Below are 26852 nucleotides of genomic sequence, written 5' to 3'. Positions count from 1 at the left end.
CCACTTGCCCCGACAATTAAAGTTAAAGCAAGGTTAAATTCGAGTCCACTATAAGTTCTGTTTGGCTCTGAGTGTTTTGGCATCAATAATGTACAAGCTTTGGGTCATGTGTCCAAAAGTAGTACATTATGAAATCTTGTTGGCATGCCCCCCCACCCCACACCTTCTAGGGGGAACCTGAGAGGGTAAATATTCAAGAATGAGCCTGTAGTTCAGTTCAGTTCAGCAGACATTTGAAGCATGAGCACTAGGGTTGTGTTCAAAATATCAATACGGCGATATATTGTCACGCGTATCGATACTCACAGTATATAGTATATGTGACCCGTAGACTTTAAACGAGGTGGAATAGTACTTTTGATATGTTGTTCGTGCTGTGCTCCTCTCGGCCGAGGTGAGAAGGAGCTGTGGACCTGATCAGAAGCTGATCTGTGCAGAAGATGCTGCTGCAGCATGTTCAGACCAGGCAGGTTTGGCAGGAAACATGCAATACTTTACTAGAATGTATTCCTTATACTTTTATTTGGATCAGTTAGTTGGATGTATGAAGTTGTTAGAGCAGAATGGATTTATAAAAAAGTGCTTTGTAGATTAACATGAAATGTCATACATTTTATCCAGAGTAAAAACATTGCCCATTTGGTAAATTTTAAGACCCTTTTTTCAAAAATGTATCAGGATACGTATCATAATGAGGGAATTGTATCGGAATATACAAGTATCGGGATGCGTATTGTATCTTGACCCTGTGTCGGGATACGTATCGTATAGCGAGGGTCTTGGCAATACCAAGCCCTAATGAGCACTGCTCTAATTATAAGCTACATATACGGATCAAGGTCGGGCTGTGCTCAATATATAGATATCGTGATATATCGTGATGGATCTTGGCAATACATGGATCGATACAGAGATGCGTATTGTGATACGCTTAAACACCATAAAGTCATTAGAAATAGCAGAGTTCTACACATATTAACCTACAGAGCATACAATTTGACTTAATCATAGGACATTGTGAACATAAAATTCAAACTTGACATTTTTTGTAATAATTGATATGATTACATTGTCTCGTTTTAGTTCATGAAATTAATATCCAAATATATGTGCATCTTAAATTCTCATTCTAAAGGTTTTATGAAATGAATGAATGGATAAAGAATTACAAAATGTGTAATTGAATAGTTGTCTCTCACCTGTAAATAACAAAACAAAACTTAAATGTAAATGAATGGTAAAAACATATTTTAATGGGTTAGTGGGACAGAGTAAATGACAATGGAAGTGGGTCATGAATGCGTCTCCTTAGCCTTAGCTAGCCTTCTGGACCCCTCCTGCTGACACGTTGTGAAGACAGTTAACACTCTTGGATGTTTTTGACCTCAGTGCTCTCTCAGTGTTGAGACAAATCAGACACTATTATTATCTGTGACATGCATGTGCATACACATAAGACACGCATGCATGGATGTACTCATGCATGCTGACAAGCCGTAGCACACACTGTACCCACACACACTGCATCTCACATTCCACATTAGCAGTGTAATGTTGTCTTGTTTCAAATCCCCTCACCCATCAAGAGCCCCTCAAAACAACTGATGAATGGTCACGCCACCAGGTTGAAGTCTCCATGGGTGGCCCTATTTGATCAACATGCTCCAACATGGACCCCTAATGTGGTCAAGGAAAACTTAATGAGCACATCAGACTGTCCTGGTTTGGCCTTCTGTTAGTCCAAGTTTTCAAATAGTGGCTATAGAACTTTCTTGATTATCTATACATGCTAGTCAAGTGCACAAATTCTTGTAATTTATATTGTTATATCTTTAAAATTATTATTTTAAAACAAAAAGGATTTGTTTAAAAAAAAGAAAAAAAAGGCTATATTCTCATATATCTTTATTTAAATGAATGAATTGTTCCATGCAAATTGTTAACTTGTTTATAAGTTACTTTTACTACTAAATACAATCTGACCACAGATGTTTTGCAGAAGAAGTTTTGGTTTCAGGGTTTGGGTGGAGTTTTAAGTACTAGTTGTGTTCCCAGTAATGGCACCAATAAGCCCAGGGGAACCGCACACATTTAACCCACAACCCCTGACTAGCCCCTAATCCATGCTCCCGGCTCAGTGTAAAAATGAGATATAATGTTTCCCTGTTGTGGAGGCATGCAGTCACTCACACTGCAGAGGCCAGAGAACACACACACAATGGCTCCTCATTTGGCCACACATACTTGCATCTCTATATTCAAATGTATGAAACCCATATAGGTAGTAAAGCAGGGGACCAAGGAAGAGAAATACAACTAGTCAGGGGGGCTTTTGTATTTCCATAGCATGCCAGGCAGTGAGATTAGTGAGTTCACATGTTTGCGCTTGTCTCTCTGCATGGGACAACTCTGTATGGCCCTCCAGGCATGTGGCTGTGAAGTCGGACTCTTCTTCTTGTAGGGTTACTTTCAGTTAGCGCTTTCCTCCCAAAAAGGAGATCATGGGTTTGATTCCCAAACCAGACCAACATCACATGGGCTCTCTTGGTGAAGTCTGCATGTCCTTCCTGTGTTACCGTGGGTTCTCTCCGGGTTCTCTGGCTTCCCACCGTCCAAATACATGTGTTAGGTAAATTAGCAACTGTAAATTGCCCCTGGTGGATGAATGTGAGAGTGAATGTTCGTCTGTGTCTCTGTGTCTCTGTGTTAACCCTGCGACGAGCTGGCCCCAGTCCAGGGTGTACCCCGCCTAAGGCCCAAAGTCACTGGGATAGGTTCCGGTCACCCGTGACCCCGAACGGGAACAAGCGGTATAAAAATTAGCTATAATTAAAATAAGAATTAATTATTATTAATGAATAATTAAAGCTGTGCAATTAATTTAATTTGAATAAAGATCGAGATCAGTAATATGCATAGGTCAATCCTTTGTCAGTAAAAAACTGAGCAGAGTTCAGTGTTTGGAAAAATAAATTGAACACTTATTTCTGTTAAATGGCAATGATTTATAGTCTGTATTTTTTAAGTTGAGAAAGAGAATATTAAAATGAAATAAAATGTGTCATGTACATTTTATTTCATTCATTCATGCAAAAAATAAAAATAATAATATATATATTCGCATATCGCCGAACAGTAGTACATCTGGGCCTCACCACTTTTTTTGATTTATAAACAGTTCTTCTGACATAACTTTAACAGCCTGTTTGTGTTCTTCCATCAGATGTGTCTTGGCTCAGACACTCAGCAGAGGAAAAGGAAAGCTCCTGCCCCGCCCCCAACACCAGTGTCTCTGTCTTCTGGCTCCGAGAACGTCTCTGCCACTGCCACACCTGTCGGCCAGCACATCCAAGCCCCCTCCCCAGTGTCACGCACCAAAATGGCAGCGTCAACCACACTCACTACCACTACTGTAGTAATAGAAGACATAAAACCAGTGGCCCCAAAAACTGTGCAATCTGCTGTATACATTACCAGCCAGAACCTCAGATCTTCCACACCAAGCAGTACCACCTCTGATAGCCTTGGTGTCCAAGACTCCAGATCTGAACTCACCCAAAGCCTTGAAGAATCAGATTCTGCTTCTCACTGTAGCACTACCACTGGCAGCATGGTTAGTGGACTTGTACAAGTCATGTCCATGGCAAAAAGCTCAATTTCTAGAACGGAGAAATCAGAAAGTACCACCAACATATCAGCCAGTGATGTAAGTACAGCCAGCAGCTCCAGGTCGGACACAGAAGCAGCCATGAATCTTAAAATGGAGGAAACAGAGAACAACAGGCACAGTGGAGTTGGTAAGTGCAATAGTGTTGTAATGTTACATAACATGCATATTTAATTACAGGCACACATTGTTAATGTTGACTTATGTTATAATATCAGGGAAATGCTACAGTTGAAACACTGTATGGTATGAAATGGATTCGACACATACAGTTAGATCCTGTTTGGAGATATTTTAAACCCTATTTGAGTTCAATCAAATACTGCTGACACTGATGCAAACAGGCTTTTCCCTGATAGTCATAGTTGTAATGCTGTTGCTTCAACAAAATTAACCAATATTTTACATTATACTTGAATTGTTTTTATGTCCATATGTAAGGTGGCTTTTACAAGTTATGTTGTATTTTTTCTTGATAATAGTATCGTCCTGCACTTGAGAAATATGAACTGTCAAAATGACATATGCATCCTTATGAAACAGTGAGGTGTGTATAAAGTCATTGTGAGGGATAAAAAACGAGAAGAACGGGTTTTTATCAGCCCATGGAACAAAGCAGGCCTTGTCTCTCCCACACTCCACAATCCAATTTCTAGGGTCTAATTTTCACTTTTTTGAAACACCTTAAATATAAATATAATAGATCTAATCCAGCAGCAGGTTGAACTCTAGTTGGCCTCATATTAATCTTTATATAACTTACAACTTTATGTGAAGCCGGGCATGATTGCAGCATGGGGCTGTCATGTCTGACAAGAGCTGAAGATTGTGAAGCTCAGAGAAATACATAAATGGAGGAGGGACAAAGCCGCAGGACCGAGTTTAAAAAAGGCAGAATGACAGACATGTTTGAAGTGAACTTGACTTGCAGTAGTAGGACTTGATTGACAGCTGTGAAGTTGAGAAAGTCAGTGTGTTAGTCTTTGACACTAGACAGCACCAAGCTCCAAGATTGTGTTTATACTGAAAATGTTGCTCTCAAAGTTCCAGTCTTGCACTTTTCCCCCACACTTCAACTTACTGTACTTTTCTTACTGAACAAATTTGTTTGTATTTTCTAGTTTCTAGTATGTAATGTTCTCCCTGGCAATTGAATGTGTTAAGTTAAGTAATTATACAGGTCAGGGCTCGACAAATATTCATTGTAAATTGAGTATACAGTGTTGCATAATGCTTGCGTGTATACAGTGGTGGCATTTTTTATTGTCTTTCTTTTGGCAATAAGTATAAGACATGTTGAAACGTTTTATACATCTAGATTTGTAAAGCGCAATCTGCCTCATACAGTTGGCTTTATTGTCATAGTTAAATTGTTTGCTATTTCTTGTGCAACTCTGAGCTGTCAGACTTATGATAAAGTAATATATCATTTCATGCTGCCTCAGATTCTTCCAATTTTGTCTCATAAAATGAACTGATAAACCAGAGGCTGCTGACACAACACTCTTTCTTACTGAGAAGTTCTCTTAAATATGAAGTCTTGGTGCCGTTTATGCATTTCATTGTGTACGAGTGAAGCTTTACATTACCTTATCATTTTCTTTTCCGAACCTTGCATCTCTTTGGAAACTCTAAAGCATCTTGTCCTGCCTAAACCATGTCGGGCTCCAGCACGGGACTCTCCACCACCTGCTTTTCCCGCTCCTTCTTGTCCGGTTGTTTTTGTGCTTTTTTCCCATACTGCTCCCAAACTGTTTTAAATGCATGCATAGCCTTTGCGCTCTCTTTCTGAGCAAACATTCATATTCATATTTGTGAATGTCATTTCAAAAAGCCCTATTGCTAATGGTACAAAAGGTCAGCGTTGGGTCAACATCAATCAACTTACACTGCTTATTATGTTATGATAATGCATTTGTAATGCATTATCATGGAATGGAAATATTGTTGAGTCACAGCAGTTATATTCTGTTGATATATTTCTATGCTGATGCTCTCCACTAAATTGGTCTAAATCTCATTATGTTGTGTTTTATCTTTTTCTTACCCCCCCAGTGTACTGCTGTGGGCCTGTGCGACTGAGAGCCAAGCGTCCCTGAAGCGCCCTTCTGCCCTCTTCTGCCCTCTTCTGCCCCCTTTTGCCCTGACCTATCCTTTCTTCATCTGCTATTCCTTTTGCTCATTTGATTTATCTTTATTTTACTATTCTTGTGTTGTTATATGTTTTAAGAAGTAATTTGAACTCTACTCAAGTTGCATATTTGCAAACAGCCAATAGTCTAGTTGATGAATTTTATACTAAAAGTAAATCTTCTGCTAATGCAGGGGTGGGCAATTATTTTCCTCCGAGGGCCATATTCGAATCCAGGAAAGTAGCGGAGGGCCGGCGCGCGATCATTGGTGTGAAAAAAAAAATCTAAAAAATTAAATATCAAATAGAATATAACTTTTCTGTCAAATATAGGCTATTGAATATATTATTTAATTAATTTCATGTCATATTTAATAAGGATACAAGTGCAGACAGATGCCTTAGGGCAAAAAATATATATATATTTTTTTATTATTATTATTATTTTTTAAATATTACTTGGCGGGCCAGATTATAAAGACAAACGGGCCACATGTGGCCCGCGGGCTGTAGTTTGCCCACCCCTGTGCTAAAGATAGTCAAATATTAAGTATTCGATTGTGTGGCTATTTCTACTTTATATTATAGATGTTTTTTACAATCAGTGCTTAGTTTCTAGTGTGCACACGGAAAGTGGTCATAAGAGTTGAAAGAGTCAGATGAGTTGAATTTTTATAAGTTTCTACGATTGATGAATGGCATGAGGGTAAACGAGCCTATGAGGCAAAGCTATTTGATATGTCCAGATCAATACTTTTGCTATGTGATATGTGCAGATCAATACTTTTGCTATGTGATATGTCCAGATCAATACTTTTGCTATGTGATATGTGCAGATCAATACTTTTGCTATGTGATATGTGCAGATCAGTACTTTTGCTATGTGATATGTGCAGATCAATACTTTTGCTATGTGATGTGCAACTCAATAGTCCAAGACCTATGTTTCTCCCAGTGCTGGAAACATAAATAAACTATTGATTGTGTTTTAAAAGATGAGAAAGGCCAGTGTGAGATCATGTTACAGCAAGCAAGTTGAGATGAATTTATAATACATTGTTTGAGGTTCTGTAAGTCTTTGATGGAACCGTTTTTTAATACAAATTGAAAATGAATTACCTTCTAATTAAAAGTTGTCAAATCTGTAAATCCATTTTATTGTGATTTGTAGAATGCATAATATGCATGGTCTGTTGAAAAAAAAAAACATAGGTAAGGTGTCTGTGTATAAATATTACCTGTGAGTTTGCCGTATTGTGCATGACAGCATTAAGTGGTGCACGTGTGCACTAGTGCGTCTGTGTGCACATTGTGGCTGTAGCTGGCATGACTAAGCTGTTGCTGGGAAGGAGCTGGGAGGACAGCACTGTGAATCATCCCCACATCTCCTGGAACTCACTGTTCCCTCCAAACCATTAGGACCAATCCCAAGACTGACAGGATCTGTTTGCACATACCAACAACACAGATGCAGAAGGACAATGAATTAATTCTCCCATCTACACCCTGTGCAATTTAGACTGTCAGTACTACAAAAACAGCTTAAATCAGCTTACCCGGGTGACGTCCAAATAGAATGTGCCAAAACATACCAAACAATAATATTGTTAAAGTCTTAAAATAAAATCAGTGCCAGAATAAAAAAAAGTTCTGCATGAACCATTTGACTGTCCAGTGCTCTGGAGATGAGAGGGAATCTGTCACTTAATTATAAAACACTATACTGTTAAACCCTAATTAAAGGATTTGTTTACAGTAAAACTGCCCACACCTCATTAAACCAATGTATCTAGCCACAAGTTGTCTGGCTCAGGCCTCTTAGGTTTAAAAAAAAAATCCCTAAACGATTGTGAGTGCATTTGGAGTCTTTTTTTTTCACTCAACTCTTTGCCTGCCTTTCATGTTACTTAATGTGCAATGATCGGTTTAATGTGTTTTTGATTGCAGTTTAACCCATTGTATGCACTATATCATGTCAGACTTGGTTTTTCATTGATTCATTGTTGATCTCTTGCAGGCTGGCTCCACTCCATGCAAAGCTCTGCTGCCAAAGGTCACTGTATAGAGATCTCTCCAGAGGAAACAGTGTCTTTGGGCAGTAACAGCAGTGGCATAAGCTTACCAGACCAGGGCTACGCTGCCTCAGAGGGCATGGCTGATGGAGAAGACTCTGGCCTGGTTAGCTCCCCTTCTGAAACCCACACCACATCCCCAGATGGGAGCTTGTCTCTGGATGGAAGCTCTGGAGGAGAGAGGCGCACGGGAACAGCTGCGGACAATTTTAATGACAGCGATGAGGGGACGTGGGGGTCCCGGCACAGGTATGAAGGATAAACTATCTGTAGGAATAGACCAAAATGAGTGTGAATGAAACAATAAACCAAGAAACATGAGTCAAACGTACAAATGAAAAGCATATTACACCGTTAAATCACCATTTGGATCACATGTGTAACTTTTGCAGATGTGGTGCTTAGATTTATTGACCCCTGAGCAATGACTCATTTACTACCTTTCCCATTAGTCTATCTAGTATCCTGCTTCCCAGAATTTTTTCTCTCTTTACTTGAGATTGATCTTTTTACCTGTTCCTCGTTATTGTTCAGATTTACGTGTAGAGTTATCTAAACTGTAAAGCCTCGAACTATTGGAAATAATGTGTTTAGTATAGGATCAACAATGATTTTACGCTTAAATATTGTATCATGCTTGATACATCTGAAGTTGCTGTCTAGTCTTATGTCTGGTGTCTATGTCAGCCCCAGTTTAGCTTGAGTAATAGCACAACATCATATTCACACTCCTCCATGCAAATGATACCTTGCCAGGCCATGCGCTTGCCTAGAAAATCTTGGGCTGATGCTCTTTGGTTTTCCAGGAAGTAACAAAAACCCTTTTCCTCAGAAACATTGCCAAAACGGGGAGCAAGCCAAAGTTCTTTGAATGAAAACTCTATTTGGTTTGGCCCTGTTATGGCAATTTGTTTTAGATTGAACACCAACACTCTTGTGAACTTTTGAACAGCGGGAAGTTAATAGTGTGGTAATAAAATCTTCACAGCTCAACGTTATGAAAGACTCCAATGAAAATAAAATGTGCCATATTTATTTTAGAATAGTTGCACTGCATTTACCCTTTGGTTTCTGTGGAAAATTATTGACGGGAAGGTTGTTGGATGCAACACTGAAATCAAATAAACGCTTGGGAACTTTATAAAAATAGCTTTGGGAAGGTTGTGTGCAATTTTAATGCGTACATGTATTTGTTATGTCAACAGAAGCACTGATGTGACACCACACCCCAGGACACACAGGCTCAAGCAACAAGATCTGTCCTCTCAGCTTCATCAGACTTTGGCGGATTTAGAGTCATGTCTCGCAGACAGTAATGAAGTCCCAGTTTCTATAGTGGATCATGACGTGCCAGTCACAACCATAGATGAGGTCTTGCCTGATGAGGGGTTTTGGGCTGAGTCAAACGCTGCCAATGGTATAGTACTGTGCTTCTAATAATTTGTTCAAATCTTAATTTGCTGAATTTAAATAGATTTGTCTTTCACAGCTTCAAGTTACAATGATGAACTTCAGAACAGAAACAATAATGCTCACACTGCCTCTGAGCCAAGTAAGGGCCACAGTGCAGAAAATAAACAGATTTCTCAACATAAGCAAAAGTCTGTGCAAGAACCATCTAAAACACATAAAAAGAAGGACACTACCGGTACTTTGGAGACAGAAACAAATCAAATAATAAAAAAGACAGATACAGTTTTTCCAAATAAAGTATCCTCCAATTCAAAGGAGCAGCAGGACAATAATAAAAGTGACGTAAAACCTGAGGACAAAAATATCCACCAAGCTGCAGTGAATCTAGAAGCTATAGATTTACCCAGAGTTCAACACACTATATCCACTTCTAAACCTTTTCAGAGTAAAATCACTCCCAGTGTCTCCTCACGTTTTGGGATGAAAACATTTACAGTAGTCCCTCCGAAACCAGCCGTCTTACAGGCTGCTGCAGGAGAGCCCGCCTCTACGACTCCTGGTGCCATAAAGATAGACGAACAAGGGAACATGGTAAAAGTGTTCCATCACAGAGCTCCCGGTGTATCAGACTTGAGAAACGGCCATGATTCTCCTTTTCATGGAAAAGCCAAAGCCTTCTGGAGCTCAAATGAAAAGCAGGAGGATGATGTGGGCCCAAATAAAGACCACGCTGATAAGGCAAGAGACAGTTTGGATAGCCATAAAAGTGCACGGACAAAAACCTCTGAAACGACCCAGAAGTCTACTGAAACCGCAAGTTTGAAAACTTCCCATGGGACATTTTATAAACCTACCCCGCAAACAGAACCCAAAGAGACTATTGAAGATGCTGCTGAACAAATAAAAGACATTGACACCAAGCAAAAGGATTACACGATGCCAGAAGACAAGATTTTACCAAGTACCAACCCCACTCAGAGGCCAGTACAACCTCCATCTATTACTGACGCGAGAAGAGATCTTTCTTTCCTCAAGCCATCCAGACGAACCTCCAGCCAATACGTTGCATCTGCTATCACAAAATATGCCCCCAAAACTGCCATTAAACCTGATTATAACCCCACAATCCAGGAGTATCCAATAAAAACACCGAAATCAAGCCGATCAATTCAAATCAACCCTCAAAACTCATTCCGCTCAAGTAATGCGAACAGTTCGAGTTTTACATCCGACTCTTCTGGTTCCAAGAGGTCTATAAGTTACCCTGAACAAATATCCTACAGACAAGAAGATGGCACTGATGAAGTGAAGGAGCAAGGTGTTGCAGAAAAGAACTTTCAATTTGGAAAGGGAAGCTTTATGATACAAGAAACTCAAAAATCATCCAATAACCACTCAGTGTCCTCCACACAATTAAATACTAAATTTAGTGAGCCATTTAAACCTCTTCAGCGCCGTAGTCCAAGCCCTTCTCCCAGCCGCCATCAGAACTCGTCAGGTAAAGCGCCCACTGGACTGAAGAATGGACACCAAGAGCAGGCATTGGTGAGTGTTGTTTGAGGTTGTCTAAACCCAGCAGTTTTTAATACAATAGTTAAACTTGTAGAGCTGTCTGGCAAATATACACCACATACAGCAGTGATTGAATGTTGCATTATTGCTATTTTTTATTTTATTGTAACTAAATATGCAAGTTTAACAAGAAAATATGAAATTTAACAACAACTGGACATTTGTTTCTTATTTTAGAACAATCCAGTCACTACGCCGACCTCAAACCTCCCCAAAACAGACGAGACCCCTTTTGTCACAGTAACAGACACCCCTGGGTCTCCAGCGGTGACAGTGTTCGGGCCAGTGAAGAAGTTCAGACCGGTCATCTGCAAATCAGTGGAGAAGGAGTCGTCCTTACACAGCAGTCTGATGGAGGCCATACAGAGTGGAGATGGCAAGGAAAAACTCAAGAAGGTGGGAAATAACAAATACATCTGTTAATGACCTAATAATACATGACACTCTAAAGCCATCATATTTTTAGCAATTTATTATATTCAAGATTTTCAAATTCCGTTGAGTTGGTTCTTGATTTTCAATCTGTGTGCCAGGGAACACTAGAGTACCATAAACATAATGGTCAGATTTCAGTTTATGAATTCAAGGACATAAAATAAGAATTTATCATTTTGGAGTGTCCTGAACATATTTGTTTATCTAAAAAGAATGAAAAAAATAATCACTATTGCCAACTTTAAAGAACCAAATAGTAACAAGGACATTTTTCGCCACATTATTTACCACGTTTTTTTTTTACTAAAGGTCTGATCTGGCCATGTTTTAGTTGTTTTAGTGACGTGCCGTAGTATCTTTTTAAGCAAAAACTCAAATAAGAAAGTATATACACTACTCACAAGTATATTTAGCTGTTTATGGTCATTCTAGTGTCACCCAGATATTGTGTATTTACTTCACTGGTAAGAAGTAATTGGAATATAACCACATTAGCTTATGCAAACAAAGTCCTGCAATATAGTTTTTGTGAGCTGATGAAGTGAATTTAGATTGGTTGTATTTGAATGGCAACAGTTTTATTGACCTGTATACATTTTTGTTTGTTTTGCTATTGTGGTTGATGCTGTAGATTTCCACCTCTGGAGTGAACAAGAAATCGTCTCATGCTGAGGAGGAGAATGAGAGATCTGCTTTAATGGCAGCCATTAGAGCCAAGGGCAACTCCAGAGGGCTAAGAAAGGTAAAATCCCCCTAGAGCTATTTATACAGAGCACAGCACCATGTCTGTCAATCCTGTGGGAGTGTGGGAAAGATAACACCCGGCTCACCATGTTCAACTGTGAATGTTTACTTTATTTACTTACAAATAGTAACCTGTGACCAATAGCATCACGCTCATGCTGGAGCTGGTAAGTTCTGTGGACTTGTTCAGTGACATGAACGCTGGACTGTCTGTAAGCTCCAGCTGCAGCAACATCTGTCATTCTATTCTTTTCCTGTTTTTTTCTGGAACAGGAATTTCTGGAATGTGGACTAGACTAAAAAAAGGATAAAAACAGAGATTCTTGTATTTTTTTTTTTCTAAATTATTTAACTCATTATTTCCAGTTTGGAGGTAACTTTGAGACTTCATATTGAAAATTTAAATTGAACATTTCGGATGGAAGCTGAAACGTCTTGATTTAAAAAAAACATTGTCCAGATGATTGACCTTTGAAACTTGTTCTACGATGGATCCCTCCTGGACAAATGAGGAATTACACCGAATGATTATATGTTTTACCATTTTACATTGTCCCATTACAGTTATTATACAGTTATTTGGTTATTTGTAGATTATAGTAGCCTAGTATAATTTTTGGCATCTTTCATTTCATTCAGACCAAATCTAAAGCTGCTGGAGAGGTGGAAAACTTCAGAAAGACTACTCTTGATGTAAACAGTAGTGCCCAGATTTCTTCAATGCCATCTTCACCCCATTCCGTGGTTCGTCCACCACCTGCACCCACAGTGGCACCTCCACCATCTGCACCCACAATAGCACCACCACCACCGCCTCCTGTCTTAACAGCACCGAAATCTTTCACCCTGTCACAAGCGAACATGAACCCTGCCATGACGAGGGAGGCCATGCTGGAGGCCATCCGCTCTGGATCTGCCGCAGAGAAGCTAAAAAAGGTACATCCTTGTTTGCCTCTGATCCAGACTACACACACAAAGAGTACTTTCCAAATAGATTTGTTTACTCCTGTGAAACAAATTAGTTCATTGGTCATTCAGCATTTAGAAAGAAATGAATATACTCTCACCTCAGATTAACCGTGTTTATGCTTTTGCGCATTGATTCTGCAGAAATCTGCTTTTTTTCCCGTCCGCAGCTGTGTTTGTTTTGATACGGACAGACCGTGGGTGTCCCTGAATAGCTGATCCACCTGTCAATCAGTCCCATCTGAACTCGCTGTGATAAAACTGATCAATCTGTATAAAATTACAGAGCGAAATCATCATATCATCATCAACATATTTGTAGGACACATTAACCATGCTTTGAGTCTACTTTGTACTTTAAGATAGAGCCCATGTGGAGATTCCTATCATCAAATATAATGTTCTGTTTGGCAGCTTTGCTTTTCAACTTTTGCAAAGGTAGGAAAAATAGTTTAGTAAAATATAGTAAATAACACATGCAGTCATTTGAGATACTGCGTCATAAACAAGTTGGCATCATTATGCTTGTGGGTTTGATCAAAACAGCCTCAGAAAAACATATCAGATAGATAAAGAGCGCGCACACACACAGTGGAAAAGCCCAGATCCATTCCGAGATACTCTAGTGACATGAGACAGGCTTCTCCTCCTTTGTTCCTCCTGCCTCCATCTAAGACATCATAGTGAGAACAAAGATTGCCTGCTCGGCTGCAGCTGGCAAACTCCAAATGAACTCCAGATTGAGAGCACCCCACTGTATCGGCAAGTTCAATTTCAGGTTAAGGCCTGTTTCAGGTTACTGTTTAGAAATCAGGACTGACATTACAATGTTTTGATCATGTAGAACACATAAAGTCAATAGTTGGCTAGAAGAGTCAACTTTTTTGTAATGGTTTGCCCAATAATGTTTGACGGCTCCACTAAATGCCCCTCGTGTGACTCACCTCCAACACAAGCCCCTCAAAGTAAGCAAACAGCAGCCATCAGTGCCAAAAGAACAAAACACATTTTAATATCTTTTATAGTTTATATATTTTCTTACATAGTTCTTAGACATATTCAACTTTGATGTAGATAGAGGATACAATTGGAACTCACAATGATTCCAAACCCTTTCCCTAACCTTTACCATTACAGACACAGGCCCATACATGGACAAACTTAATCAGTCTATAATACATCTTTATAAGTTCAAGCTATACTTTTTAATCAACACATCTGTTTTAATTTTGTTTTCAACTGCTTATAACACTGCATAAAAAGACCAGACCAGAGCAGAGACAACTAGAAGCAGAAAGCATTTTAAAATATTGTTTTTATTTGATTGGTGAATATATGTACAGTACAATGTTTTGCTTTAAAAATCAATCTTTGAAAAAAGCTTTGCTACCTTTATTAACTTTAAATGGACTGCAAACTAAGGCAACAACTCATAAAACTTGTATTTAATTGTTTCCACTGAGTAATATTATATGAATTAATAGTCCAGGTGCATGTCAGTGGAGGAGTATCTTGGTAACTTTGTGACAGGCTGAAGACAGAGTATCTTGGGTAAACTAGCTTTTACTATTGTTCAAATATTATAATGTTTTGAACATTTAGTAAACTATTCACCATGACTTGACTTTATTGCAAATCCTGTAAATGATGCTTTCTCACTGACTTAGATCATCACTAAAGTCACAGAGTCCAGATAAGCAGTCATAATGTGCTGTGTCTCCTTATAGGTTGCTGTGCCCGCAAAGACAGTCCAAGTGAACGGGAAACTGGGAACAATCAAGGCAACATCATCCACCATGACGTAGTTTAGAAAGAAACTACTACTTCAACTCTATTTTTTGTTTTTTTGTTTTTGTTCTTGCGTAAAAAGTGACTCAATCACATGATGATGATGATGTAAAGCTGGACAACAGAAGGGTCACTGCAGTAAACGTTACACAATCTGAAACTCACTTTTGCCAACTGCATCATAATATTATACTCTTAATTTCCTTGGACATATTTTGCCATGTGTACTTGAATTGATTGTGACTGAAGCAGCGGGAAAAGTGCCAATGAACAAGGGATTTTAGCTGTTATAGAAGCCTTATATTACTGCTCAGCCAGTGTTATCTTGTTTGCATGGTTGAATGGTTGATTAAGAAAACTTTCTGGAGTGCAATCATTTTAATATGAAGTTTTTTTTTTTTTTATTTACTTTGAAGACCTTTGTGTTGATTTAAGCTAAAAACAAGGTAGTTTTTGGTTCATGATGCCAATGTCTGCGGTTTAAGTGTGGAGTCAGACAACAGTGCCTGATACTTTAGTTTAATTCCTTCATCTTTAACCTTCAGTCTGCTGCTTGTACACAAACTTATTTAATACTAATGAATGCATTTTAACATGTTATTAGTTAAAAAATGATGACCTGAAACAAAAAAGCTTTTTGTAATATATGTATACAACAATCTGCACAGTAAATGCACAGTATTGCTGGAAATTATGATTTTCTGTATTACATTGTACATCTGTAGGCCTTCTGTCTTGATGGCTAGTAAATTTATGAGATTGGAAAAAATATATATTATGTTAAAATTGTATTTAAAATCATAACTTAAAACAAAAAAGCACAATTACCTAAATGTCTATAGTTTTTGTTGCATGTTCTTTTTTTCTTTTTTTGACCCTCTGGAATCAAACTGAATCACTTTAAGGTTTATTGTTGCCTTGAGCCCATTGTAGCACTGTAAATATTGTAAAGATGACTACATTTGATTTGAATCAGAGTTCTATAGCTGCTCTTCCACTAACACTATTGCGATTAAAAGTGCACATTGTTCAATTGAAATGCTGTACATTGTAATTTTGTAATATTTGATTGAATAAATGATTTTATAATGAGTTAGCCTGTACGTGTTATTTACAGTAATGGACAGGAAGCCGCTCGCAGCATCTTGACAGGAGTTACATTCACCAGATGCAGCGTGGATCATGTTCTGGAAAGCATCACCGGTGCATGGATGGTTCCCAGCAGTGCAGTAAACTAGAGTCTTCATCTCTTTACAAAATATAGAGCTCCCTCTCTCTTTTACGTTCCCCTTCTGTGTATTTGACGGTTTTGCTTCTTGCCACAGATGAGCTTATACTATTCCGGGCAGTTGCTCCAGGGCCTGAGTCATCACTATGTGGTCACAAAAATGTGTCACTCAGAACTCGAACCTGACCTGCATTCCTGATTCTTGAAACACAATCCTAACTACGAGACCCTTCCCCCAGTAACATTAGCGAATGATGTACATACTTACTATTAATAAAAAAGGAAAATCGCACATGGACTTGCATTTAGTGAAAATGTATGGCTCCATATATTCTTAAGCAGGACAGTTGTGGCTTTTTTATGATTTAGGAGTCGAACGACTAAAAAACAACTAGAATAGAAGAAGTTGTAAAAATCTTGCAATGATTGAAATGGGTGGATATTTGAGGGCATGGCTCTTGTTTTTGTTGTCAGTGTGGTTGTGTTCTATTGTAACTTTTCCAAACCATTGTAACCAACCGACAAAAGGCACTCCTTAGTAGCCACAATATAACACCAAATGATACATATAAAAGTGTGTTTAGTTAGAATTCCAGACATGTTAGTAGATCTTAACCACATTCCACTTTCACTATTTAGGGCAGAAAAGCATATGATTAAAAACTCATTTTCTCATTGTGCATCGGTGGGTAATAGCTAGGTTTGGTAAGTATAGGTGGTTAGATGAACCTTTTGCATAAGAACTAGCTTGACGGGTAAACAATGTAACATTAGACTACTGACTGATGCCTTATGAGTGATGCAAGGGAAATAGTAAACATCATTAGGGCATTTTATGACCCTTGCCTGTTACAAGATCAATCAATGCAACAAAAGGCACGTGATGTTGAATGTCAGATGAGACGGAATATAACGTAACATTTTAGCCTCGGGTGATGTTTGCATTTGAATAGTCTTTAGCTTTATATGTCAATATTTATCCACAGACTGACTCCCCTCTGCTGAACTTGGGACTGCCATGCTGTGTTCCCACCCTTAAACTTATCTGACTTTCCCATGCAGCGTAAACAAGATAATCAAGTCATGGCCAAAGACATCACCTTACAAAAGTCTATTCAGCTAACACCTTTCCTAGTTTAAAGACACTGAATTATACAAAGCCATATGGTATGAGTGGATTATGCATTAGCTGGGGATACCTTGGACATAAACACAAGGAGGTTACTATGGTTCAATGAGATTTAACCCCAGTTGTGTAATACATACTATGACCAACCTATTTTTGCTCCTGCGTGCTACTCTTCAGAGCAAAACAGTGTAATTTCCAAATTACACAGCTGAAGATATGTTTCATTTCTCTTTTCATACAAAGGGACATACACGTGACAGAAAATAGTTACAATATATAATCTAACCTACTTTATAACATCAGTGAATAGCTAAAAAATGAAAAGTTGATAAACCTAATGACATGTGGATAAAATATAATCCTGGTTGCCTTAATTTAGAGCTACTACATGAGGTGCTATTAACGGAACTGTGTTGCTCCAATGTACAGGACTCTTTCACTACCAAAGGGCATAGACTGTGGAACTGTGTACCAGCTGGTTTAAAACTGGAAAGAAATACAAACACATTCACTAGTAAACTCAAATTATTGTACTTTTAACCTAACAACTTACTCACTGATTTAGGGAATTACTAACATGTTACATATTTCCTCTACACTGTATTTTGTATACTGTTTTTATGTTTTATGTTATGTATAGGCTATTTGATACATTAAATTTAAATTTAACTACTCAAAATAATTAAAATACTCAAAACAATGCTGCTGGGTTGTCCACTGTGACAAAATAATAAATAATAAGAATAAAAAGTAATAATTACCACGTCTATCCAACTTCTCATATTTTACACTATTTCAACTGTAAAGCATAAACAATGTATTTTGATCATTCTCACCCTACAGATATAAACTCTTGCACTTAATAAAAACGTGCTTTCTTCAGAACACGCCCTTATTTCCAAGAAGTGAACACCGCATTGATCGCCCTTCACTTGTGGGCGTGGTCACACTTCAAAAGGGGGAGGAGTTGTTGTGCCTGCCGCGCGCGTGTGTACGTGCGTTTGTACGTGCGCGCGTGCGTGAGCTGGCGTGTCTCCCCGCGGCAGCACGAGATGAGCTGCCCGCGGTCTTTGCAGCCACAGCGCGTGCCTCCTCCTCTTCCTCTGTGTCTGTCCGGTACGGGAATGTTGACCAGCGGATCGTGAGCCAGCGCTGTCCACTTTCTCTCTCGAAACCGCCCCGTCCACGCGCACTCTCTTGTTGTTGTTTGGCCCCTCTGCCGCCACCGGACTCCGGGACTGATCTGACTTTAAGGTGAGTGGTGCCGGGATGACGAGTGCTCGGTGGTGGTGGTGGTGTTGGGGGTTGGAGCGCGTGTCAGAAAAGTTGCTTGCGGGACATTGCGCTGAAACGTTACCGGACCGTGCGCCTTTTTATTAACACCGACCCCTGCTCTAAACTTTCCTTCCGTGCCGCTCTTGCACGGGGCTCCGCTGAACCACGATGACTGTACTGGCGTCCTCGCGTTCGCGCCCCAGCCATGCGCCCCAAACCTTAAAAACATGGAAACCTTCTTCTTTTTTTTTTTTTTTTTTTTTGCGCCCACTCCTTGTGCGCTCGCCTTGTTTACACTTACGTAACTGTGCGTGTGCAGTTGTCCCTGGCCCACTACTTTCTGTCCCCCCTCTTTTCACTCACTCGCCCCCACCTCGCGGCACCACAGTAGCGCCCAACAACAGCCCCTCAATGGAGGAGGAGGAGGAGGAGGAGGAGGAGGAGGAGCGCCTTATCCCTTATCCAGTTTGCTTTGGGGGTGGGGGACAGGGGGGGGGAAAGGCGTTTTCTAGGGGATACTTTAATGGAGGTGACCCCCTGGAGTCAAGCAGCCACAGAAACTTTTAACCTATTAATAAATGTAGGAAAAATATCTTGGGGCTAGTTATTAGTCATTGTTATCACTATTAATGTGATCTTTCCCCCCCCCCCAAAACATTATTGATTGAACTGGTAACTCTAAAATAAAATGTCAATGTTACTGATGACACTGGTCAATGATCGCCACTGTCCAGGTGGTTGTAATGTCAATCCCAAACCTGCAAGATTTGTGTCAGATGCCCTTTCGTCCTGACACAAGCCCTTTTATCTGGTTTGTGATTCTTTGTGGTCGACTTGGCTGTTTTCGTAAGTGATCAGCATTTTTTATGTCATTTCTGTTTGACTTGAACCAATGCCTTATCATTAGCTCAGTGTAAATGTGTGCAAAGGGGGCGTCAATCATTTATTTTGCCGAATTTTCTGTCATGTGTGTGTCAGTCACGTAACATTATACAGCCCTTCGTATCGAGAACGGTGTATTCTAGTTTTTAACGACTGTCTGGTCTTTATCTGATGTAACTTAATTCCCAAACGTCTCAACTATGATGCAGCTCTTTTATAGACTCTTCGATTTGCCCTGTCATTTGGGCAAGCTTCCAAGTCAATTTCTTTATTAGCTGCATGTGCTTTCTCTGGGAAGCACAAAGTTGCATAACGGCCTTAAAATGTATGATCCATTCCTGGAACTATCAGCTTTGGCTTGTGCCTTGTGTATCCAGACCAAGTCTATATCAGAGCGTGACGGGAGACTTTAGGAGGGCCTTAGGGGAGTGGTGCTTATGCTAAGATCAAGTACATACTGTAGTCTGAATTTTAATTTATTCTGCTCTTTAGGCAGCTCTATATTGAAGCGTTGTATCACGGCGTAATTGATATCAAAGGTGCTTTATTTTCAGTTTGCAACGGAATTCTCAAGACAAGATTAGAAGATAGCCTCACAGGGCGTATACGTCCTCGATGTCATTTATTTATTTGTTTTAGGTTAGTCACTGTAAGACAATCAATAGACTACAATAGTGTACAATGTTAATTACCGTATTTTCCGGACTATAAGTCGCACCGGAGCATAAGTCGCACCAGCTAAAAATGCATAATAGAGAAGAAAAAAACACGTGTGAAAACAACAAATAATATCACATAAGTCGCTCCGGAGTATAAGTATAAGTATATAAGTAGAAATAAGTCGCACCCCGGCCAAATCTATGAAAAACGATGCGACTTATAGTCCGGGAAATACGGTATACATATTTGTAATGTGTTATTATTCAGTAATGTAGTCAAATGTTCTATGTATAATGATGTATTTGTCCAAAACTTCCTTCTTTCTTACATTTGATTATATTGTGGTCATGTCTGCACTAACCGCTGTAGCTGTGGGTTCTTTTTACCCCTTCAGCACCAGTCCTGCTATTTCAAGTCTATGCTTGGAAGCACAAGCATGATGGGGCATGAACTTTGCAAGTACAGACTGCCAAGAGGCACATATTGCACATAATTATACTTGCAATAGATCTCGCTGCACCAGCTTTACCGTTCTGGCTTGTGTTTATTCCCTTAGAAGAGTGGGACGGCTTATAGGCTATCTATCTGGAGAGCATGATATCCAGACATATCAGTCGCATGGTATGGACATAGTTTGAACGGATCCCGATCAAGTTTAGAACAGGATGATATTTGGATTGTTAGCTGTGTGAGGCTCCGCTCAAATACTGTTACTGCAAGTTCAATTGTAAGCTACTTCAAAAGCCAAATATTGTGTAGACAAACTTCCATTAAACTTTTGTTGGTTTTTTTTACTTTACTTTCTAAACTCTAGTAAGTGACATTCAAAGAGTTGGAGTGTCAAAAATGTGCGACCAGTTGGCATGGGTGCAATAAGAGCCCGTGGTCATGCTTTGGGCAGCATTCCTGTGTGCCTTGTGTCATCGGGCAGTCATTCAGCACTGGTTAGTCTGGGTTTATGGATAGTTAATACCCCTCTCTGATGTCATGACACCATCAACACAAGCTCTGGTCACATTGGTCTACAATGGTTCCAGTCTAAAAACAGACCAACCCTACCCTCTTGCAAGTATTGGGTCAAAATCCTAGCAACTGCAATGCATTTTTTTTTTTTAATCTTAATCTGAGGATCTATTGCTTAATGTGCCTCTCCAAACCAGTAAGATAATACACTTTTTTCACACTGTGGGAAGTTGTTTCTTGAATATTTTGCTAGTGGGGAGAAACTTTAAAAGTTGATTCACACTGCATTCACTGGTGACAGAAGCTGATGCAATGATGATTTGTCCAACCAGAAGTGTACATTGGAAGAGCCGGTGGTCAAATGTGACTGAATGCCAGATTTGTCGAGAGGCTATAATGTTGTCTTTATTACTCGGGTACCCAAAAGCCAGCTTTGGTGGATGCAAGGCTGATGGCAAGGTTTTTGGACACACTCACACACAAAGTATTTGATAAAGGGATCTGGCTAACTTACAGTATATACAAGCAGTGTCTAGCTGTATAGACAAGTGTCCGCCTTGTTAAATTCCTCTCTTGTTATTCTTCATTGTGTTGATATGGGTCTCTCTGCACATGTGATAGAATCTGGCTTGTTGAATCAAAATAAGCCATGGTTAGTTGGTGTTATTGGTAGATGTCCAATACGATTAAAACCAGAACAATGCTGGCATTTAACTTGAGCTATATTGCTGCCTTAGCTCATTGCGATCCTGCATGTGCCCTGAACAGGTCTGACATTTTGTCATACTTTTTTGCTACAGCATTATTCTCGTACTTGGGTGATTCGGACTTAGAATTTAGAATCATATTTCGAAAAGCCCTTTTAATATTTTTCATTGAACCTGAATACCAGGCCCAATTACACATGTATACAATATACACAAAAATCTAATTTAGCAGTTATATTATCATGATTGAAACAGATTTAGTGGTAGGTGATATTTTGTGTTGAATTTTGCAGCGCATTGTGCACCTATCAGACCTAGAGGCCACAGCCCTCCTCAATAAAAACATTTGGTTGAATAGCCCTACTCTATAGGATTACATCTTTAGTGTAATATTTCAAGTGGAGAAGGCTGCAGGCCTGCTCTAGTCAGGGCTACATTGTTCAATACCTACACAGTGAACATGACACCGGAGATGGAGTAGTCATCCTAGGTACCACTTTTACTCATTGTTGTGTTTCCAGCTTGTTCATTCATCTCTGCCATTGCATAAGCCTGGTTCTCTCAAGCCATCCAGTGAAATCCTCATCCAATTAGGCACTCTCCACATTTCCAAAAGGCTATTCAATGTCCCCCTGCATGACATCAGGCCCTCTCATATAGCCCCACTTTCCGCTGATGCTCTCAGATAATGAAAGCTGCCAATTAATGACCAATCAACATGTGCGACAAGCACATCCAGTGACTACCATCTAATCTTCTGAATAGAAGTGAGCACAGAGATGCTCTGTTCAGCTCTGTCTCCAAGGTCTGCGAGTCGTGGTGCTCCAGAGGCAACAACTGAGGGCACACTACCACACTCACTATAATATATAAAAAAGAAACTCTTCCTCACCCACCACGGGCGGTCTCTATTCCTCCCCCTTCAGGCTCGGGTCCAATACCAGAGGCTTGGGAGCTTGAGGGTTCTTTGCAGTATCTTTGCTCTTCCTAGCACTGCACTTTTCTGGACCGGGATGTCTGTTTTTCCAGGGATCTGCTCAAGCCATTCCTCCAGTTTGGGGGTCACTGCCCCAAGTGCTCCGATCACTACGGGCATCACCGGTACCTTCACGCTCCAGGCCTTCTCCAGCTCCTCTTTGAGGCCTTGGTCTTTTCTCTAGTTTCTCGTGTTCCTTTTTTATATTTTTATTATATATATATATATATATATATATATATATATATATATATATATATATATATATATATATATATATATATATATATATATATATATATATATATATATATATATATATATATATATATATATATATACACACACAAACACAACACCCTCTTGAGTATGATCAATTTTGAGTTTAATTGAGCCCAAATTTGTCCAACCCGTGTTTACACATTGATTTGTACATCTGTCAAAAGTGGTTGCTAGTTATAGCCAAGCAACAAAGCTTTCAATCAGTGGGAAACACAGCAACACAATACCAAATGGGGCCTCCATTTGCTGTCCATATTGTAATTTACTGTAGGTTGACACACCATGAGACATTTGATAACTCAAAATGTCTGGATAAATGTTGTCACTGAAGGTATCTGACCAATTTAAACATATATTTCAATAATTGCATTGCCATTACAACAGTGCATTGCCTCTCTGCAAGGCTCCAGACACAGAGTTGGAGCAGTGCCATTTCTTGAATTAAGATCCCTGCAGTATAAGGGAGAGTGGGGCAGCAGGGGGTTGTTGATTAGTAGCAACATGGGTTAACAGTGGGAATCGAGAGGTGGGTTGAGTTTAGTGAGTGTGGGTTTTGTGTGGAGGGTCGATAATCAAATCATATTTGGGAGCAAGAACATTAGTTATGTTTTACAGTGTTGGCCCTTTCTTTTGTCCGTGCAGTCTGCAATACAATGGCAAACCTCTCTTCTTAGCTTAACTTTTCTTATTTATAAGATTATGTTTGCGCTTGTAATTGTACTTTTTGAACTATAGACGATAGAAGATTAGTTACTGTCTTCTCAGTGTAAAAGGATCATGCCAATGCTCCCTTGCCCATGAGCCTACGCTTTGGCGTTTCCACTTCAGGGTCACTAAATTCACCCACCTGTGCAGTATCTGGTGGTTTTCTTAGTAGCATTAAGAAGTTTTCACATTGATATTGCATATTTCATGTCCGATGTTCTTTTGGCCACTTTTTGCCTGGAAACTCAATTTACGACTGGTGGCCACTGGAATAGACCACAAAAGCAATGCATATTGAGGGACAATTCTCCATTACAATATTGTTGTTGTTATTATTATTATTATTATTATTATTATTATACATTTTTAAAAAATCCGTTTTCACTGTGACTCTTCGCTCAAATCGTGCATCAAGCATGATTGTAGGGTAATTTTGCTTTGGTGGAAGGTACACTGAGGACTCCAACATGTGTCTCTTTATTTGGACTGGAATGCCAAATATAACCTCTTCTGTCAGATTATCCTTTTTAAAATCTATGATAATTTACCAATAAATAATTCACCCAAACAATACTTGGAGTTGTATAATAGTAATTTGTCCAAGTTAGTTTTCTATAGCACCTTTTGCACAGCACCATGTATTCTATAGAAATGTGTTGGTGCATTCCTAAGATGACTGAGTCTGTGTGAAAGGCCCAGTCCCAGTGTTAAGCGGTGTCCAGTGGATCAGCCACGGTCTTGAGGAGCCACGTGAACACATTGAACACACATGAAAGTCCACACAGGAGGATAGGTCACGGCTGCTGCATGTGCTCTCACTGACTGCTCTTGTGGATGAGCATAAGACGAAAAGGTGAAATTATAAGCCAAATGTAAATGTATTTAAACATCTAAACTCACAAGCATTGCAACAATATTGCTGTCCATCAAAAAATATACTTTTGGTTATGGGTTATGATTTTTTTTTTCTTCCTCAGATTGTATTGGTCTGACATAAACAAAAAATCCACAATATTTAGTAAGTATATGAAATGGAAGAAAAATCAAAGCCACAGGCCTTTTGCGGACCATACTTCATACAATCCCTCTGTACGGATGGTGCTTAGTCTGTGTGGTCTTTCTATTCTTGGAACTTTGTGGTGTATTTGAGCTTTGTCACAAAGAAAAAGACAGCACATTAGAATCTCTTGAGCGCTTTGTGATTGTGGCAGAACCGTGCCCCACTCCTCAAGAGGATTATGGGCAAATTTTGCAGCTTTTTTTTCCCTTTACACAGACCGTAACATTTATAACAAAAAGCTTTATAACTGTTGTTATAAGGCCAATAAGAAAAAATTTTGTCTTTCGGTAACCCGACCGAGCTGGATTTCAAAATAATGAAAACCTGACCTTAAACATTTTATTGCATATTTACTAGTCGTACGTTTTGAGAATGTCAAATTGTCAGAGCGAATCCAAAAGCTGCGGGGGAAAAAAAATCATCTGTGGGGATCGTAAGATATGAAAATTGCCGCACTTTACCTACGGGCGCATAGGTGATCTACGTTTGCAGATGCTCTTGTTGGGCAGCGTGCAGACTGCAGCCATGCCATGATAATATAACAGATCCATGGGCTATTTGATCGCACCGGGTTAGGGTTAGCCATGAAGCTATATGGCCGTGCCGCGGCTCTGTAGCCTCGGCCTTTTTTTTTTGGCTTAACTGTATAACTGCCCCACTTCTTCCAAGGAGGAGTTCATAAAATATGAATTGCAAATATGTTAAATTTTCATAGATTTGTCATTTTTCCCAATGGATTAGCATGGGATGCTTCTGTCATCTACGACGTGAGAAATATTGGATGGGCCGGCAAAACGGGATGGCAAAATATTTTTTTTTGATTGAGACCGTCAATTTTTTGTTCTCCATATTAGATTTAATTTCACTCTGTAGGGGGCGCTATCACACCACATTATGTGTATGTCTTTGTATAGATCCAAACCCAAGACTCAGGTTCTAAAGAAACTTTAAACATAAATACCCTGCAATTACCTCACATCATGGCCACCAACTATATCATGTAATTACATGTAACTATATGTAACTACATTACACAGTATATCAGAATCAAATTTTATTTATTTTTTTATTTTTATAAAATGTTTTTATTTATTTTTAGTTTATTGCCATTGCCAACAAAATAGAATTCATAAACTTAGGAAATTGCTTTGGTGATTCGGTGCAACATAAAACAATGAACAATGATAAACAACCTATATAAGTAAAAAAAAAAATATTATTATTTTTTGTTTTAATCTGCTACAGGATAAAAATAAAAATAGACTTACTATCTACATAAAATGCACAGTTACATTTGCAGATGTAGTGCAGAAAGTGAACAGTGCAGCAAGTGATTGATTGACAGGTTTTTAAGAAGTGTTCATGAGTCCAACGGCAGAGGGAGAGGGAAAAGGAAGGGGAAAGAGGGAGAGATACATAGAACTGTATTGCCAACATGTAAGATTGAAATTGGCACAGCCACATGTTAGTGCTACAAGTGTGGCGCCCTCCCCACGGCTAAGGCAAAAAATAATATTAGACCTATCTAAAGTGGCAGGGCATATTTTTGAAATGCAATCACTGGGTCATGAACTGCTGCATAAAAGCATCTCATTGAGAGCCAGAGCTGCTTTGCCCAAAATAAATCTTCCCTCTAACTTAAGATCTGGAGAGGTGCCTGCAGGATATTTATAGGCCAGAGGCTACAAGTGTTTTCGCAGAGGCAGTGGTGTGGTAGCGGCGGCTACAGGTTGATGGGCTACTCACTTCAAGAAGTTCAAATAGGTGACAGAGTGATACTGAATTTGTGGTTATTGCACTCAGATTTGGTTAAGAGGTCAAGCTTCAAGGTTCATTTGTTTATGTTCCTTGTGGGAAAACGGCTAAAAGATTTTACTTGGACTTGTGCCTAATTTACTGTATCACAACTAAGTTCATATTGCAATCTGTTTAATACCATGTGTGCACCTAGTGGCATTCTCTATGCACCAAACCTCTCAAAATCTCTTAACAAATTTAAAGGTGTAATGGACGATTTTTCGGCGATTTGCGGAAGTGCGCTTAGGCTTACTCTCTTGCATGGGCCAATTCAAGTATGTTTATTTAATCGTTGAGTTCTTTTTCTATTGAATGCTGTCTGACATCCTTTTATTCCTTCCCACTGAACTACCTTTGTAGTCTTTAGCTTTTCTAATCTTCTTTTATTTTTCCTCTGCAG

At 39.3% G+C, this 26852-nt stretch overlaps 1 protein-coding gene across 5 annotated transcripts in view; it reads left to right on the top strand.

Annotated features, from left to right (window-relative positions):
- cobl (cordon-bleu WH2 repeat protein) overlaps positions 1–15880 on the top strand; it is a 41348-nt gene extending 25468 nt beyond the window's left edge. For all 5 annotated transcript variants that reach the window (XM_072461460.1, XM_072461458.1, XM_072461459.1 and 2 more), the window contains 8 exons: positions 3224–3797; positions 7816–8119; positions 9076–9287; positions 9360–10828; positions 11033–11251; positions 11922–12032; positions 12674–12970; positions 14728–15880. In XM_072461460.1, the coding sequence (XP_072317561.1) occupies positions 3224–3797; positions 7816–8119; positions 9076–9287; positions 9360–10828; positions 11033–11251; positions 11922–12032; positions 12674–12970; positions 14728–14805 (3264 nt within the window). In that variant the 3' untranslated portion in view covers positions 14806–15880. The remainder of the gene's footprint in view (positions 1–3223; positions 3798–7815; positions 8120–9075; positions 9288–9359; positions 10829–11032; positions 11252–11921; positions 12033–12673; positions 12971–14727) is intronic.
- Positions 15881–26852: the final 10972 nt, after the last annotated feature.

This window comes from Eucyclogobius newberryi, unplaced genomic scaffold (assembly GCF_026437365.1).
Source record: "Eucyclogobius newberryi isolate DKJ021-1_F unplaced genomic scaffold, fEucNew1.0.hap1 SCAF_3, whole genome shotgun sequence".
Classification (NCBI taxonomy): Eukaryota; Metazoa; Chordata; class Actinopteri; order Gobiiformes; family Gobiidae; genus Eucyclogobius; species Eucyclogobius newberryi.
Note: the sequence above shows the minus strand (reverse complement) of the source record. Positions and strands in the feature narration are given on the sequence as shown.